General features: G+C 40.5%; 1 protein-coding gene across 3 annotated transcripts in view; it reads right to left on the reverse strand.

Moving 5' to 3' along the window:
- LOC148451048 (uncharacterized) overlaps nucleotides 1-20,284 on the reverse strand; it is an 81,595-nt gene that overhangs the window by 25,867 nt on the left and 35,444 nt on the right. For 2 of the 3 annotated variants that reach the window (XM_088462338.1, XM_088462337.1), the window contains exon 2: nucleotides 18,411-18,512. In XM_088462338.1, the coding sequence (XP_088318464.1) occupies nucleotides 18,411-18,504 (94 nt within the window). In that variant the 5' untranslated portion in view covers nucleotides 18,505-18,512. Of the gene's footprint in view, nucleotides 1-18,410; nucleotides 18,513-20,284 lie in introns of those variants that run through there. The other variant, XM_088462339.1, reaches the window with a different exon arrangement.

Here is a 20,284-nt window from a genome sequence, read left to right on the forward strand (position 1 = left end):
TTGGCTGTACCTTTGATTGTAATTGTCTTTTGCGCTAATTGTTGCAGATCAAGGCGTGTAAATTTCTTTTTATGCAATAAGAACTTTTTGTGCTTTGGAACCACAATCCAAGTCTGGAAAGCGATTATTTCTCTCTAGCGATATAAGGGTATTCATAGTTGGGGGCTCATAGTTTTGGAGGCCAAGCTACCGAGAAGTCGCACTATAGCGGCCAGATCTCGATTTCTCAACAAAGGATGGAAAAGGCGTCATACGCAGGAACCCACAAAAAAAGAATGTATAGCCTCGGCGCTTTAAAATAAGATACAAATAATAAAAAATATGTAGATTAATTGGTAGTAAATAATGGCCGATTAAAAATATTACTAATTCTAGTTGGTAATATTCCCTTTAGCTGCAGTATTTAATGGATGCTACCGAATTTCAAACAGAAAAATAAATTAAAGTTTTACTGCACTTAAGAGTTACCCAATTCAATAATAAATGACTGAACATCAAAAGTAAATGCCAATTTAGTATAATGAAAAAATATTAAGTTAAAAAACAGAAATATTTTAATGAAAAATGGTATGTGTGTGGTGTGGTGAAGAAATCCTCTGAAGAAATCCTAATGGAAGAAACGCGTTAGGGATTGCTATCTCATTCACCTCATTGCTCCGGTGAACCACCAGCAGCTCCGCTAACCTCTGCATTGATCGTGACCGCCGCAGTGATTACCTGTGTGATCGATCAGCCCACCAGCACACAGCACAGCCGCCCAGGGGGTGAGCAGCTCCGCTCACCTCTGCATTGATCGTGACCGCCGCAGTGGATACCTGTGTGGTCGGTCAGCCCACCAGCATACAGCACAGCCGCTGACTTTGGAGACATAGTCGGGAGAGATTTCAGCTCTCGCACCTCTGACGGGACGTCCAGGTGCATTAGCCGCTATAACCCCTATTGGAGATCACACCTTTAAGCAGGAGATCACCCAGACAAGAGATGGTATACAGCTACACTTCACTGAGTCCCCCATTACTAAATAGTCTCTTATACCTGCAAGGCTATGCTTATGGATAAAAGGACTAACAACTAAACAGAAAGTTGTATTGACGGCTTTGTCTCATGCTGTGTGGGAGAAATAGCTACTGTTTATTATTACACAGTGCTAGATACATTAAAATGTCTTTTCCTTGATATACATTATTGTTGCAAAAGACTGTGGACTGTTTTCAACACAGAGACATATATACGTGGTGGACTTTGTGATAAAAGCTGCTATAAAAACATATATGATAACTACAATATAACAATATCTTGAACAGTTGGACCTACCAGTTTATTTTTTAGTTGTTACAGCATTGAAGCCTTATTGAGGGAAAATGATAACAATATATTTTTCATACTAACACTGTTTTATTGTGCTTTTTACTAGCCGGACGCGGCTGTACTATATTAAAGTAATTTTTTGCTATTTTATAATTGTTTATGAGTTCACATGCGCTTTGAATGAGAAATTTCTCTACTGTTAAATGTGATATTGTGTTGCATCTGTATTTAACTAATACGATATATACCATTTTTCATTAAAATATTTCTGTTTTTTAACTTAATATTTTTTCATTATACTAAATTGGCATTTACTTTTGCTGTTCAGTCGATTATTATTGAAATTGGGTAACTCTTAAGCGCAGTAAAACTTTTATTTATTTGCCATACGCAGGAAGGAATGCACTGTGTTCAAAACCTGCACCATTCAATGTTGTGAAACCGATATACGCTGTTGTGTGCTTTCAAGGAGCGCTGGCTAGGACCTGGGACAGGAGAGAAGAAGTTTGTTTCTTTCATTGTCTGTCTCAACACTAAAGTGTGATTCGCACAATAACGTATACGTGTTTCGTGTATTGCTGCCACGTGTTACAAACAAGTTGTTCTGATAGTATTGTTATATTGATAGCGATTACATTGTTTAAAACCTCTGAATCATACTGCCATACTAGTGAAAAGTTTATTTTCTGCGCAGAAAACAAAAAGTGTGTGTGAGCAGACGTGATTATAACGTGATAGAGGCTACTACTGTGTGAGGGGCCCAGACGAGGTACCATGTGTTGGTCCTGAAAGACTTGGTAGGTGTCTGATGAGGCAGCAAGCTACTGCAGCAAGGACAGAGATTTTGTACCTTGAAGAAAACAAGGGGTTTTTGAAATTCTGCCCCCAACTGTAGCCACAGAGCCCATTGATCAGTTAGGTTCTCTGGACACTGTGACCGGAGCACACGGTTGGGCAGACCGTGATTGTGGCTTGGGGGTAGTGGAGGAAATCACTGGAAAGGGTAAGTGTTATTGGAACACTTAAATTCTAACAGGGGAGAGTACTCAAAAAGGGTGAGCTACCGGGCAAGGGCTGAAAGGTGTCCGGAAAGACAGTATAATCATATAAGACGTTATTCTGTACCTTGTTGTGCGCGCTGTCCATAACGGTTAGCGGGCCGGTTGCGCACAACGGGATAGGAGTGCGTGAACGTAGCTCTATTGGAATCGTTCACCGGTCCACATTCACTAGCGAAGAGTTGCTTAGCGTTTTCCCAGATGGGTTCCAGGCTGACGCTGGGAATGGTTGATGATGTGCTGCTTTTGGATGGGCCGACACTTCGGCAAGGCATATAATGTATACAAAGTATGGTGCGCATGCAACTGCGTACTGTAATGTATGGGTTAAGATGACCAAGGAATGTGTGAAACCTTTTCCTAAAAATTGGCAGTTTTGAGGTGGAGGTGTTGAATAATGTTAGTATGGTGAAATCTCTAAAGAAACGAGTAAAGTATAATGATTGTTTGAAATTGTGGCAGCATGAGGGGAACAAGTGGCTGAGTGGCGTGCTTGTGCAGCTAAGTAGCGTCACGAGCACGACGCAAAAGAGCATGCACGCAAACAGCGTTACGCAGGCACCACCAGGGAGCGCGCCCGCGACGCCAGTTAGCGTCGGGTGCGTGCAACCAGGGAACGTGCACGCACCGCAAGGTACCGTTGCCCAAGGTATTGCTATTAGCGCATGCTCGCCTCCGCTGCCCTAAGCAGCTGCAGGTGATGGTACAGCCAATGCCAAAAATTATAAAAATCGTAACAAGTAACTATAAGGAAAAATGTAACTGAAAAAAAAAAAAGAAAATGTGTTTTAAATCACCTCTAGGAATTCAAAGTGTGTACAAGCCTTAGTCATTGCACCTCTAGGAAAAAAATCAGGTGTCTTTGTTTACAATAAATATTGAGATTGAGAACTGAGGCCAGAGTAGCTACTATGTTTGTTAATTTTTCCTTGATCTCCTTGAAAGTCTAGGCAATCTGCAGTGAAAATTATGCATTCATAATTAATCACAGCAAACCCAAATATGAAGGTTCTCTATGTATAAGTTTGTACATGCTGCATATGAGAATTTTCTGTCTGGAGTTTTGTATGTGCGCATGTGTGTGTACTTCTGAAAAAAATCCTTGCAATACAGCAGTTAAGGAATTCACTTCTTAGTAAGGTAACATGTGGTGTGTTATACTGTATCATCTGTGTATTAGATCGCATGTAAACCACATATAATATTGCATTTTATGATTTGAAGGTCTGCTGAATGTGTTGTACTCTATTTCGTTTATGTCATGTTTGAATGATACTAAACTATTGTTGCTTCATCTCTCACAAACAGGACACAAGGTAGCAAAGGACAAATCACAACCATGTCAGACTAAGGTTAAATACTTGGGATACTGTCTAACCCAGGGGCTACGACAACTGACAGAATACAGGCCATACAGACCAAGACACTGCCGCAAATCCAGCAGCAAATCCGTACCTTCTTGGGCATGTGTGAATACCGCAAATCATGGATCCCACATTTTTCTATTTTGGCATTACCATTGCAGGAATTTGGTGTCATCCTCAAAACCCGACCGTGTCACACATACTGAGGAAACAGAGCAGGCTTTCCTTAACCTTAAGGATAGTCTGACAAAAGCACCTGCCCTGGGAATGCACGGCAGGTGTCCTCACACAAAAACATGGTGACACTAGCAGACCTGTAGTATCCTACAGTGCCCAATTGGACACTGTGGCAAGATCACTCCCAACGTGTTTAAGAAGTGTAGCAGCAACCACTCTTTTGGTCGATAAGAGTGAGGATGTAATATTAGGTCATGATATGATTGTTTATACACCACATGCTGTGTCTGCACTGCTGAATTCTGCTCAAACTCAACATGTTTCCTCAGCTAGGTTCACAAAATGGGAACTAGCTCTAATGGCACCTGCCAATATTACCATTAAACGGTGTAATACGTTGAATCCAGCAACGTACGTGCCATATGTGCCTAGAGATGCACAAAGGGTGGACAGAGGGGAGTTGCTGATTGAAGGTGAGTTTTGCAGGTATACGAACACACATGATTGTATGGAGTATTTAAATCAGACCTTTACTGCTAGACCAGATATACGTGAAACACCACTAGTAAATGGAGATTTGACGTTTTACACAGATGGGAGTTGTCAAAGACAAACTGACACAGGAGAATTATGCACAGGTTATGCAGTTGTAAATGATTATGATGTTGTAGAAGCCGAACCACTTGAGCCACCTCACTCAGCACAAGTGGCTGAACTGGTGGCACTAAAAAGAGCGTGTAAACTAGCGGAAGGTAAGTCAGCTAACATCTACACTGACTCCAGGTACACCTTCGGGGTAGTACATGATTTTGGGGCTCTATGGCGTCTTAGAAATTTTATGACAGCAGCAGGTACACCAGTTGCACACTCACACCATACAAAAGGACTGTTGACAGCAATTCAGCTACCAAAAGAAGTAGCCGTCAGCAAATGTAAAGCCCATACATGTGAAGAAGACCCTGTGTCACTGGGCAATAGCAGGGCAGATGAAGCTGCCAAATGGGTAGCAGGGTTAAGAATTAACATGCCAGTTAAAAAAATTATGGTTTTTCAGACAATTGATACGCAGAAATTAATTGAGATGCAAAATTTGTGTTACATTCAGGAAAAGGCAGTCTGGAGATCAAAGGGATGTGGACAGGAGTCGGTCAGTAAGCCGGTGGCACCAGAGGCATACTACCCAGGCTTGGCTGAAGCAGCGCATGGTCTGACTCACCTGGGAAAGCAAGGTATGTGCAAGTTGGTCAGAGCGTATTGGTGTGCACCGGGCTTCCCAAGCTGAAAAGAGGGCAATGTCCTGCTTGACTTGCTTGAGGAAAAACGTTGGCAAAACAATACCAACCGAACCATCCCACATCCCTCCGACAGACGGTCCTTTTCAGGTAACACAAATTGATTTCATCCAATTATCACCCTGCCGAAATCTCAAGTATGTATTAGTTTGTACAGATGTGTTTTCTAACTGGGTTGAGGTATATCCAGCTGCCACTAATACTGCTGTGTTTACTGCCAAAAAGATTGTTCAGGAATTGTTATGCAGGTACGGTATCCCTAGAATCATAGAAAGTGATAGCAGTACTCATTTCACAGGTGATGTCTTCCAGAACATGTGTAAGTTAATGGGTATTAATAGTAGACTTCGCAACCCCCGTTCGACCACAAGCCAGTGCCAAGGTGGAGAGGGTAAACGGTACTATTAAGAATAAACGGAGTAAGATCATGGCAGAAACTGGACTAGGGTGGCCAGAAGCCTCACCGCTAGTCCTTCATAGCATCAGGACAACTCCTAGACCCCCTCTTAATCTGTCCCCCCTTTGAGATACTGTTTGGGAGACAACCTCATCTGATTGTAAGTCCACAGGAAGATTTGAAGAGTAACAATGAGGTTACTGTAAAGTATCTTATAACAATGAGTAAACAGTTGAAACAGCAGCAGCAGAAATTTAAATTGTTGTCACCTGATATGCCAGAAACAAACTGTCATGATTTTGAACCTGGAGAATTTGATAGGATTAGAAATTTCTTACGTTCAGGTTGTCTGACAGATCGGTGGGAAGGTCCGTATCAAGTGTTGCTGACAAGTACGACATGCTTGAAAGTGGCAGAGAGAGATACCTGGGTCCATTCCACTCACTGCAGAAAGGTCAACCAACCAGTGGAGATACAAAGCGGAGTCGAGGCAGATAACGTAGACCTGTCAATTGCGAGCTTGTTCCGGGAGAGTTAAAGACTGCAGTGAGATTCCTGAGCTAGGGAAATTTGCAGTCCACTATTCCAGCAATGGAGTGGCGGACTGGGGCTGCGTTCCTATTTTCTTCCAGAATTCTCATCATCCTTGTTTGTTTCGGGATGTCCTGTTTCTGCACTGGAGGACAGATGATGGAGGGAGAGGTCAATGGTGATATCGATGGAGTGAAGTCGGGAGAAGGAGCAATACATTCACAAGGGCGGTATCTGACCAAACTCAGTACAGTAATTGCTAAGAGATCTGTTATCCTAGAAACTCGGAGACTGTGAGGGGTTATTGTCTGAGGAATACTGTATTTGTGAGTATTGTGGGTCCCTAATCGATGAGAGATGCCTCCAACGGTGTCAGCCCAAGTATAACCAGTATTGGGGTGGACATCCTTTAGAGGATTATCATACATTGGTGGGCAAAGTCTTAAATCAGACTGAATGTTGGGTGTGTTCTCACGTGCCTCAGGGACAACATAATGTAAGACTAGTACCATTCCCGTCAAATGTCTCTGAGGTCCTTGGATTACATAAGGAGAAGACGCTAGGGGGGGAAATTTATTATGTCCAAGCCTCCAAATTTCAAGCTCCATCAGTACCAGGTGGATAGGTCCCTGTTATGTTTAAACATCACCAATTCCAATAAACCAGGAAATTGGGAGGTGTCTGGGAACAATCAGACAATGACCTTTTCACACAGAGCTGATAATGTACCAGTAGATGGTGAACTTATATGCAACATTACTACCAATAGGAGATACTTCCGGTATAGGTATACAATTAGTTCCACCAAGGTAATGGTTGGCAGAGTACCAGAAGGGTACTGTGCAGTTATTGTACAACCTAAAACGTGCATCAGTCAGATGGGAAAGCCTGGGGTAGGATTCTTTGTCAGAGAAATGTGTCCGATGATAACAATGCATTCTATTCCTTATGTACTCCCAGGCGATGTGTATTTTATATGTGGAAGGAAGCGCATAAGAGGCTCTCTCTGAGTTCTGAAGGTTTGTGCTATCTGGGAAGGGTACTTCCAGAGGTTATGACCCTTACACATGGTGAAATGCTTGGTATCCATAAAAACACACCATCTCCATATCTTCATATGCATTATGAACACCGTGGCAAAAGAAACATGATACCTGGTGACATACATACAGCTACACAGTTGATTAGTGAAACAACTGGTTTCCAAATTTTGGTAGCACTAGATCCCACCAGGATCGCTCAGGGTACTTTGAATTTTAGATACATCCAAAAACTTGCTAAATTAATAGATAATATCACAGATGTCTGATGACACGTTCAGGTATACAGGTAAGGAGTTACAGGCTTATAAGAAAGAATTTGTGTAACATAAGCTAGTGTTAAATTATTTAACAGCTGTTATTGGCAGATACTGTGTGACTCTAGCCACCCAATTTGGTGTCAAGTGTTGCACGTACATCACCAATAACACTAGTGACCCCAAGGAGGTGATAGATCAGAAGATGGATGAAATTCTGCAGCTGAAATGGGAATTTCGAAAGAACCATAATGCTTCACTGGCTGAAGTAGAGGAAAAGGTAGAAGAGTGGTTCTCTTGGTTGAACCCTGTGAAATGGTTCTCCGGTCTAGGAGAGGGGGTCCAGGAACTGGTTGTTATCGTGGGCAAGCTCCTGATCCTCAAACTTATTGTCATCCTAGTAATTGGTTTATGTGTCATGTGTGTTCCTAATGCCTTGAAGTGTGGAAAATGTACAAGAGCAAACAGATTATGATGGTGGTAAGCAATAAGATTATGGATACCAAGGTCAAGGAAGAGCTGCATTACAACCCTGAATTAGAGTGTACCATCAGATGATGGAATATAGAATTGTGTGGTCATGCCTAGATGTATTATTAATGTTATTTTTAAACATCCTAGATAATGTAGTCTCAAGTCCCCAAAATTCCTTTATAGGTTCCATGAGATCCCACATCCCACCAATGATCCCATATAGATCCGCAGATGGCATTTTCCTTTAACACATTTTAATACCTCACTGTCTGTTTCTTTTATATATATGTATTTCACTTTTTTATTTTTATGCTTTATATGCGGCCAGCGGCTGCTCTTAACACTTCACTTTTCTTATTAGAGCGGTGCTTTGGGGTGGATTGGCTGGGCTAGTTTGGGGGTGTCCTGCGCTCTGGATTTGAGCCTTAGTATGTTAGGGACCTGCCCGACAAGAGGTTACCCGGATATCGTGGGCAGGCCCATAAGCTTGGCCAAGATTATGCCAAAAACCTCTATTGTATTTACTGCAAAATGAATTTATTTATATATAATCAGTTAATTTGGAGTTGTGCACCTGTATTTCTTCTTTGTGTATATAATAATGGTCTCCAATGGTAGCACCTCCAATTATATATATGTATGTCCAGAATGTGCAGTCTGAGATCCATTTTCTTTGTATATTATATATATATATATATATATATTAATTAATCCATGACACATATAGACGCACATTAGCGAATAAAATATAAACTCACATACAGCACATATTTGCATAATACATGACACATACACGCAGCGCACGTTTGCGCTGCATTCAACCGCACAACGTACACTGATGAAGTCCTGTAAGTATCTCACATTCAATTATGCAAGCACACATATAAAAGGTTCCCCAGCATTGAGCGTAATATTAGAGGTTTTGTTATCTAATCATTATGGTGTAAAATGTACATATATGATGTGTAAGGTATAGAACTTAGTAGACATGTCATGTTTGGTATCATACCGGCACCCTGTTTAATTCCAGATATCCGAATCTATTGGCGAAGGAGTCGCATCTTGCGTTCGGTGGTTATGGATTATAGGGAATTATTGGCTAGAATATGTACTTTGTATTTAGTGTCTTACCTCGTCTGGAGGGATGGACCATATCCCTGTTGTCACCATATGAACTGTCCTATGACCTGCATCGTACCAGAATGACAAGAACAAGAACCAATGGATTATGCCAGCTCGTTCCTATTGTGTTGTCCACTCTCTGTAGGATATATATTGAAGCACTCTCAGTCCTGTAGTTAGTCTTCTTTCTTTCTTATGACGGAGGCTTCACGTTTGATGCCGGGAATCTGGATCCAGAGCGCTTGTATGTATTGGCTGTACCTTTGATTGTAATTGTCTTTTGCGCTAATTGGTGTAGATCAAGGCGTGTAAATTTCTTTTTATACAATAAGAACTTTTTGTGCTTTGGAACCACAATCCAAGTCTGAAAAGCGATTATTTCTCTCTAGCGATTTAGGGTTATTCATAATATATACTCTCCATATATCAAATTTTAACAAAATCTGAGCTGGTGAGGTAAAATCAGTGTGTTGATTTGATGCAAAATTACCCTTTTGTGTTATTGATGTTGATATAGCACTTGGAGCTGTGAAAAAAGAAGGATCTCTGTCAGACCTGGAAACCCTTAGCACCAATTATCCTCTCAAGTCTTGCCCTAAACCATTACTTTTGGCACATACTTTGCACTGAGAGGAGTTCCACATGGGACCTGCTAAGCCATGGCTGGCTCTAGAGCAGCAGTGGGTGAGAGCTAAAGCTTCTAACTCCTGCACCTCTGCATAACCTACTATCATAAGAACTGCCCTGGGTGCCTTCTCTGATGATCTGCACCTTGCTGACTAGCGTGGTAACCTCAAGCATATGGCAGATCTGCTAAAACACCCACACACTGCTTCCTTGTGCCTGCAGGCTCTTCCCTCCCTAGGGGCAAGCATTTTTCTCTACAGCCAAATCTACCCTCCAACCACTAAGCAGTATTTTAAAATGCACATTGCATGCTATATGTTACAGCAGGCAGATATTCAACTCACTAAAGAACTCTGTAGGATTTTCTGATTGGCAATGATGGGGCATTCTAATGGCATGTGGGAAGGTCTGCAGGGCATTTAAGGGAGATGTGGGTCGTCTGAGGGGTATTGAAGGGGCATGTGGGGAAGCCTCAGGGGCACTGAAGGTCTGATGTCATGTGGAGACATCTCAGATAATGAGCATGTGGGGTGATCTGCTGAGCAGTGAAGGTGCAAGTCTGATAGTATGTGAAAAAATCTGAGCAGCATTGAGCAGGGAATATTGGAAGGTTGAATGGTAAATAGTTAGTGCCCCCAATTTATAATAAACTACAAAACTATAGTGACACGTTTCATATAAAATTTTGCCCTTAAAAATTAACGTGTTCTCGTCAGTAATCAGAAGCCTGCCCAAACAAATCCCAGAGTGAAATAAATATATATATATATATATATGTATGAAAGAACAGTTGTAGTCCGGCACTCAATATCTGTTTTTAGCAACATGCTCCGGTGCCATATCCATGACAATGTAAATATAAAATAGGAAACGGCAGGCACTCAAGGAGACTGTAGAAATAATAAGCCTTACTGTAGCTTAATAGTCAACGTTTCGGAGTGACCTCCTTTATCAAGACAGAATACCTTAAGTCCTACCTAAGCAGTATAAGAGACGAGACGCGTTGAGGAAGCGAGGACCTCTGTTCACTGACGCTGTGATCTTTTCAGATAAGCCTTATTGCACTTTTTTAATTTAATTACGCAATTTTTTTTGTGTGTCCATTTGTGTTTAAATTAAAATTGTCACTGGTAATACACTATGAGTGTGTTTTCTTCGCCTATATACACACTAATGAAAGTGGAGTAAGAACGGGACTTTATAAAAACCAAGAGTGAGATAAAGCAACTCAGCAGATTATTGATTACATGCCTATATACTGACATATTACGGTCCGCATATTTAAGTCGTAATGGTGCGTGCTTAACTGATAGACATATTACACTATGAGGGGCTTGTTTTTCACTTTTTGTTTTACATATGTGTCTAGTTTGAATTCATATATTAAGGACACTACGGCAGTTTTACAGATTTTAAAGGGATTTACATAGAAAGAAAATTATTATTGGGCCACGGTAGATGTCCAATCTCTATATACTTCTATAGTTCATGAGAAGGGGATCTCATCATGCAGAGAGTTTCTGGATGCTGACCCCACACTTAATGTACAACATAGAGATTTTATCTGCGCTCTGATTGAATACATTGTAAAACATAATTATTTAAAATTTTTGGAGGATTTTTATTTGCAAGTCTGTGGTACGGCCATGGGCACTGTCTTCGCTCCCAGCTTCGCCAATCTCCATATGGGGAGCTGGGAGCAGAGATATGTTTATGGAGATCATCCATTTAAGAAAAATATCATCCTTTTTAAGCGTTACATAGAGGACATCTTGATGGTATGGGAGGGTTCTCTGGAAGATTTTTCTGATTTTATGTCTTATATTGGTCAAAATGATTATAAATTTATCTTTTATTTTTAATATCCAAAAGGAATCTATAGTTAGAGTTTTTAGATTTGTTTATATCGTCAGATAATAATGTAATACACACCTCAAATTATATAAAAACTGTAGATACAAAACAGTTATGTCCACTATAAAAGTGGACATGCACAGTTTTGAAAGGATAATATACCTTTTCGCAAATATGTAGGATTAAGTGGAATTGTGATACAAAAGAGAAATTTCAGGAACAACTCTGTTTTTAATGAGAGGTTTGAAGGGGTTATCTTAAAAAACTCATCAAAGAAGCAAACGCTAGGGTTAATGATATAGAGCGGGATGAACTATTGGTCTGTAAGAATAAAAATCTTGAAAAAAGGAGGACCAAATCCTTTTTATTAAAAATTTTAATGATCAGGATAAAAATATAAAAAATGTGCCCATCTAGTTTGCTGCTCCATACAGCCATATAGCGTGCCATGCATCTCGCGCCACACAGATGCCTTGAGTCACGCCACACAGAATATTTCATAACGGAACGTGGCGTAGCACTGGAAAAAAGTAATATTGTGTAATACAACTTTTTGTCCACCAGGTGTCACTTTTCCTAAACTACACAGCGCATTCGTCAGATTTCCAATGTGTTTTCTGTATCACCGCCCGATGATCGACTGACAAAAGCTGTGATTCGGTACTCTATAGTACAGCATTTTGGTCTTGGAATCAATGCTGTAAAAGAATATGCAATAAAGTATTAAATAATAACAGTACAGTATGTGTGCGAGTCCTGAACTTTAAAAAAATATATATATACACTACCGTTCAATAGTTTGGGGCCACCCAGACAATTTCGTGTTTTACATGAAAACTGAATTTTATTTATCAAATGAGTTGCAAAATTGAATAGAACATATAGTCACGACATTGGCAAGGTTAGAAATAATGATTTTTTTATTTGAAATAATTTTGTCCTTCAAACTTTGCTTTCGTCAAAGAATGCTCCTTTTGCAGCAATTACAGCATTGCAGACCTTTGGCATTCTAGCTGTTAACTTGTTGAGGTAATGTGAACAAATTTCACCCCACGCTTCCTGAAGCACCTCCCACAAGTTGGATTGGCTTGATGGGTACTTCATGTGTACCATACGGTCAAGCTGCTCCCACAACAGCTCAATGGGGTTGAGAGCTGGTGACTGTGCTGGCCACTCCATTACAGACAGAATACCATGCTTCTTGCATAATTTGGAGGTGTGCTTTGGGTCATTGTCCTGTTGGAGGAGGAAATTGGCTCAAATCAAGCTCTGTCCACAGGGTATGTCATGGCGTTGCAAAATAGAGTGATAGGCTTCCTTATTCAAAATCCCTTTTACTGTACCTTATACAAATCTCCAACTTTACCAGCACCAAAGCAGCCACAGACCATTACATTACCTCCACCATGCTTGACAGATTGCGTCAGGCACACTTCCAGCATCTTTTCACTTGTTCTGCATCTCACAAATGTTCTTCTGTGTGATCCAAACACCTCAAACTTCGATTTGTCTGTCCATAACACCTTTTTCCAATCTTCCTCTGTCCAATGTCTGTGTTCTTTTGTCCATATTAATCTTTTCCTTTTACTGGCCAGTCTCAGATATTGCTTTTTCTTTGCCACTCTGCCTAGAAGGCCAGCATCCCGGAGTTGCCTCATCAAAGTAGACGTTGACACTGGCGTTTTGAGGGTACCATTTAATGAAGCTGCCAGTTGAGGACTTGTGAGGTATCTACTTCTCAAACTAGAGACTCTGATGTACTGGTCTTCTTGCACAGTTGTGCACCGGGGCCTCCCACTTCTCTTTCTCCTCTGCTAGAGTCTGTTTGTGCTGTTGTCTGAAGGGAGTAGTACACAACGTTGTAGGAAATGTTCAGTTTCTTGGCAATTCCTCACATGGAATAGCCTTCATTTATAAGAACAAGAATAGACTGTCGAGTGTCACATGAAAGTTCTCTTTTTCTGGCCATTTGGAGAGTATAATCGACCCCACAAATGTGATGCTCCAGAAACTCAACTAGCGCAAAAGAAGGCCAGTTTTAGAGCTTCTCTAACGAGCAAACCCGTTTTCAGCTGTGCTAACATAATTGCACTAGGATTTTCAAGGGTTTTCTAATCATCCATTAGTCTTCTAACGTGCTTAGAAAACACAATGTACCATTAGAACACTGGAGTGATGGTTGCTGGAAATGGGCCTCTATACACCTATGTAGATATTCCTTTAAAAGCAGACGTTTGCAACTAGTAAGTCATTTACCACATTAAAAATGTATTTAGTTTATTTTTGATTAATTTAATGTTATCTTCATTGAAAAAAAACTGCTTTTCTTTCAAAAATAAGGACATTTCTAAGTGACCCCAAACTTTTGAACAGTAGTGTATATTTTTGTCTCATCGGCTCAGACAGGGGTCACAGGCACGCACAGACCCCTGTGCGTGCCGTGATGAGACGAGACGTGATGAATGTGTTTACATGTACTGTACTAATATGGCATGACTCGGTAGCACGAGTGTCTTTTTTGTGACTTTTTACTTTCAAAAGCATCTGATTCATACAGCGAATCGAATAGATAGCTCATGCTGCTTCTGCTGATTAAAATTATATGCAGCATGCCTATGTTCTGTGAGTCAGTGCACACGAAACGCTACGTTACACTAACAGCCACTGTAATATAGTGATTCACTTGCAGATACACCCGCACTGGCTCACAGAACATAGGCTCACAGAACATAGGCATGCTGCATATCATTTTAATCAGCAGAAGCTGCTTGTGCCAATAAGATGCATTTTAAGGAAAAAGACGCACAAAAAGACACTTGGCACTACTAAGTCACACAGCACTCCTGCGCTAGATGCATATTACTGTACAGAGTCCCAATAAAGCAGCCGTACAGTAGACTACATTGACCAGAAGACGCTCTCTCAACAACCCACCGCAGTACAAATTTTTTTATCAGTGGAGCACTCGCCTCCCGGAGGTTAAGCAGTGTATTACATGCCATGGCTTATCTTTCTTTGTAGGATACCACGGTACGCCACAGTATAGCCATCACGTAACTTTCCATGGCGTAACAGAGGAGGCCTGAATGGCGCGCTATAAGCAACAAACTAGCTGGGCCGATCTGTGTGAAGCTTGCATATCTGTATGTGACTGAGACTGTAAACAGAAGTTGTCGTAAAAAAAAGTGGCCGATGTATTGAGGCACTTTCCAAATCTCACATAGATATACAAGTGTCACATATCAAATTAATCAGCGCAGTCTGCTGGTGCATCCTAGTCTCATTTTGGCCAAATAAAGATGCCAAAAAGACGCCCGGAGCTAGCAGAGTCCCACGGGACCAGACGGGTCAAGATGGGCTGTTTGACACGACTGCAAGATGAGTGAGGACACATCTGCTTAAATATACAACACATACACGAGAGAGAGAGAGAGAGAGAGAGAGAGAGAGAGAGAGAGAGAGAGAGAGAAAAGTAGCAGTCACAGCACTTGTACAAGCAAAAAAATGCTGGTGACACCACACATAAGTCTCCTTGTCGTCTACTTTGTTTATTCAACTTTCTTCAGGACCTGACGATAGTTGAGTAAACTGAAACGTAGACGACAAGGAGACTCAGGTGTGGTGTCACCAGCATTTTTTTTTGCTTGTACAAGTCCTGTGAGTGCACTTTCAAAATGGTTCCCAGTTTCATAGTTTAATGCGCTGTTAGATTTACTTTTCTCCAGATTTGTATTCCCAATCAGGGCTGTAACTAGGGGTGTGCGACATGTGCAGTTGCACAGGGTGGAGGGCCCAGGGGGTGGCACCACCACAGCCCTTGCTGCTGGCTAGCCAGATTGCTGGAATGGTACAGGGTGCCTGGAACAGCACAGCAGCCAGTACCATTGCTGCAGTGCCAGCCGGCGATTCCAGGCAGGCATCCTGCAGTCTGTGCAACTGCTTGGAGCAATCCTCAGGATGTACCAGGCAGTGCTTGTTATGGTGTATGCTTTCAATGCCTGGCCTTGGATCCATGTGATCGCGGAGAGGAGTGCTGTGGCAACGGAATAACTGTTAATACAAGATTAAACTGTTCTTTTATTTGATACCTGCTGCACTCACTGTAACAACATACATTAAGCCTGCGCAGCATTATAGAAGTTAGGGCTAATCTTTAAGGGCACGATAGATATGATTAATCACTAGCAAATAAACACTGTTAAAGGGTAGTTAAGTTATATAGGTAAGTGAGGTTTAGTTATAAGGCAAAATTAGTCAGGGTAATTGGGTTAAAGCTAGGTACACACTATGCCGATCACTTGGCAGATCAGATAAATTCTATGTTCCTTGGAGCAATTATCTGAACAGTATGTACCCCGTACTATTTCTAGCTCAGGTTGTACATTCTTCAATGGATCGGAAGGTCGGGCATCTTAAATATTAAACTGCTCATAAGATGCGACCTCCCAATCCGACTGTTTGCAGGAGCGGTTTAAGCTGTTTATCAGCTAATGCTCCTGCAGACACAGTTATACAATTATCGGTTTGGTCAGCCAATAAGGGCCGTATTCAATTAGTTGCGAAAAGTCGCATTTGGCGAAAAACGTTCACATGGCGAAGTTAACGCAGCATTCACCACTTTTGATACAATCTTTACGCGTACTTTCTCAATACGAGCTCCCACTTTTCGCCCTATCCGAATGCAAAACACGTGTAGACATATAGAAAATAGATAAAAACTCTATATCGGCGCTACTTGGGAACTAATGCAGAAAATTACAAGACATATAGAACATAGAACATGAAGGATGGTAGAAACTGATTAGTAAAATATTATGTTCTAACTCTCCATGCCTTGAAAGAGGGACAAACCAGTCCCGAAACACGTCAGCGGTAAGTAGGACAGAGGGGCTATCCGTACCAGACTGCTAAAAGGAAGGGTATACAGGCCTCGGGAGATCTGGACTATCCTCCTGCAATATAACACCAATTCCAGCTTACTTCTGCCATCTGGTAAAGTAGCCACCTGGCGGGCATTTGTTATTACTACAATTTTATCTTTACAAGTTTATTATCACTTCTTTGGATCATTGAAATGTTTATATGTCAATTTTGTGTTACATTAAATAGCGTGTTTTTTACATTGACTGAGATGTCAAATTGTTTTCATGCGAAGTGAACACATGACATAGTCCACGAGTTTGAAAATAATATTTTACTAATCAGTTTCTACCATCCTTCATGTTCTATATGTCTTGTAATTTTCTGCACTAGATCCCAAGTAGCTCTGATAGAGTGTTTCCATCTATTTTCTATACATTGTTTACTTAGGACTGGGGTAGACCTTATAATTGTCTTTTAGGTTGCTCTCTTGTTTTTTGCGCCGATTTATTCCCTCTATACATATATTTTTTTGCTACACGTGGAAACGTCTATTTGCGATAATTGTGCATGGCGAAACTAGAGAAAAGTACAGCACATTTTGGGGAAATCAGCCTGTACCCCATAAAAAGCCTAACTGACACTGGAAATCAATATAAAAGTGTATTAATAAAAGTATTTTGGGTTCTTGAAATGAGTCAAATGGTTGTTATGTGCATATTTGCATAAGTGTGGAAAAAGATATAAAGCAATTTCTTTTGGAAAAAATAATTGCTGTAGTTAAATTGGGTGTACATGAAAATGGGTGCTAGTATATTTTTGTGTCTATAAAGTGCAGTTTTAAAAGATGTTAAAAATACCTGCTGCAGCCACCTGCAATCCTAAAAACACCTGTCCCATCCATACAGCCCCCCAAAATACCTGACCCAGTACTTTAAACTCATTTTCCAACACTTTTAAAATTTTCACTCCAAAAATGACGTCAGTGTTAGGGGGAATTAAGCCATTTTTTTTTGCCTAATTAGTCATTAGGGGGATGTCTAAAGGGTTCTGAACCAAGTCCCCACATTTTTTGCCAAAAATAGAGATTTTGCTCATTTTATCACCTGCTCTGAGATGGTTAAAACTTTTCACCGGTTTCTGTCTATACGAACACCTACGAACACCCCAATTGGATATCGTCATACGCACGTAAAGTTTGCACCGGCGAATGCTTTTCACCAAATGCGACTTTTCGCACAACTAAATACGGCCCATAGGATGATCGGCCTGATGATTGTACAGGTGTGCACCTAGCTTTACTCCCTCAAGTTGTACCCTAACCATGTGTGGGGTGTGTGTAGATTGTGGCTTAATAGACGATTAGTATATAGACCTTATGGACTTTCTGACATACATAAACAGCAGTTAGTCACTGTGGGAGGTGTTCTGAGCTGAGTAGTCAATAATCATTAAATAATGAGTGGAACAGTGGTTAGCATTGGTGCCTCGCAGTACTGAGGTCATGGCTTCCATTATGAGCCTTATATGTGTCGACTTTGTATGTTCTACCCGTGTACTTCTGCTTCCCCACTCATTCCAGACATACTGGTAAGTTAATTCTCAGATGAATAAACTGATAAAGTTAACTCTACTGTGCGTGACAGGAGATAAAGATTTCAAGTTCCACTGGGACAAGGGATAATGACAATGATTACATATTCTCCATAACGTGCTGTGTTATATGTAAACAATGGTTAATAAATGTTAAGGATCAGGCAATATATATAATACCAACTGCTAGAAGTGTTATATTATCAACCAACCTATTCTGAGTTACTGAGTTTAAAAATAGGAGACCAAGAAGAAAACACGACCTACAATTACACTCAGTCACTTGGCACAAATTTATGTGAAACGGTATTTGATATTTTCTTTGTTCCTCTTCATATCACATCAAGCATTTCCGTGGCTGTCTAAATGCGAAGCCTGCTCAGCCAGATCACATGCATGTTACTAAATGGGTGACTGATCTTGCACTTCATCACTGCTCTGCAAGGGGTCACTCACTTGTGTTGGTATCCAAGATCTGCGGATTATCCTGGGTAACACTTGTGGTTGCTTTGTCTTCAATTTCACTCTTTGGAATAATCTCAGAATCCATGTTTAGACCTGTGCAAGGTAATGAGAAATAAATATTACTCCAGCTACATTGGATATACTGAATGAAAGGGTAAAGAAACAGAGAACTGAAACAGACCTTACAGAATTATGCAAAAATGTCACTTTCATGTCAGAGTAATGCTTTGCTCTAAAATTAATTCCTAGTAAAGCCAAGTAAGTATTTGATGAATGGTACAGGTTGAGTCTCCAATATCCAAAATGCTTGGGACCAGAGGTATTTTGGATATCGGAATATTCTGTACTTTGGAATATTTGCATAAAATAATGATATATCTTGGGAATGGGACCCAAATATACACACACAATGCATGTATGTGTTATATACACCTTATACACACAGCCTGCAGGTCATTTTATACAATATTTTTAATAATTTTGTGCATCAAAAAAAGTTTGTGTATATACATGAAATTCATTTATGATTCATATATACCTTATACACACAGCCTGAAGGTGATTTTATACTATATTTTTAATAATTTGTGCTTTAAACAAAGTTTGTGTACATTGATGTCTTCAGTTGTTTTTTTCTTTCTATGGCTATATGTTATTTTTTTTATTTTTTGTAATTTTCTTATTTGCTTGTTATCTACCTTTTAAAAAATATAGAGATAAAAAAAAAAAAAGAAAGCAAAGGTTTTACTATCTCAGTCATGCTAAAAATATTCCCGTATTTCGGAATATTTGGATATGGGAGACTCAACCTGTACAAGCAATTCCGGCTATTTATCTTTCCCTGGCGAGAGCTCACAGTCTGCTTACCTGTGTAACTGCGCCCACTGTCATTTTTCTCCACAATAAACCAACACTATATATTTATGCAGAGATATTGGCATGGTTAACCACTTACCTGAATTATAACAGTGTTCATTCTAGCACCCGGCACCTGTCACAAGCCGTGCAATTCCTTTCTTCTGCCTGGGGTGTGGCTGTCTGCTTTGGTGCTTCTAGCACACAATCTGCTTAATCTCCACAGTTTGTTGCATCAGCTGAGTGTGCTAGAAGCACCAGAGCAGAAAGCAACACTTGGCTGGATAGAGGGCAGGGTGCTAGAAGGAAGATGCATGAAACAGATCATTTTGTAGTTTCTGAGGTCTGAGGGTAGTTCCCAGATTGACCAGCTTTATTTTGATGCTCTATATACTGCAGGTGTGGGAATTTTAAAGCAAGTAAGAAGCCTTAGTGGCATGTGCTAGCATTATGTGGCAAGTGGCATCCTAATATGAAGGAAATTTGGAGAAAGAGGTACATCAGAGTGGCATGTTAGGACAGAGGTCTCTGGGCTTTTCTAGTACTGAGAAGTAAAGTATTTTATGTGTTTATGCTGAGCTTTGTGTTTCTCTTATTAGGTCAGAAATACCCCTTAAAATATTAGGAGAAGACATTTTATTCCACAGAAAAAAATACAGTATGACCACTGAGCACGTGTGTAAATAAAGAAAATCTTTACAGGTGTAGGAAATAAACTTCAAAACACTGGAGATGAGAATTTAAAAATAAGCAAATATGTATAAGTTCCACATTGTATTTCGAAAATCATACAAATGCACCTCTATCTCTATATAAAAAACTAGCTGGGATACCCGGCATTGCCCGGGTTGAAGACTGGACCCTGAAGTACACCTGCAGCCTTTATTTGTTTACAATGTCCTCACCTAGAACGCCATTCCATTGATCCTGAAAAGGACCCCATTGTTACACACAGGCATGCAAACAGTGGCATAACTACCGTGGGTGCAAAGTGTGCGGCTGCTATGGTT

The sequence above is a fragment of the Taudactylus pleione genome, unplaced genomic scaffold (assembly GCF_031769625.1).
Source record: "Taudactylus pleione unplaced genomic scaffold, aTauple2 ptg001191l, whole genome shotgun sequence".
Classification (NCBI taxonomy): Eukaryota; Metazoa; Chordata; class Amphibia; order Anura; family Myobatrachidae; genus Taudactylus; species Taudactylus pleione.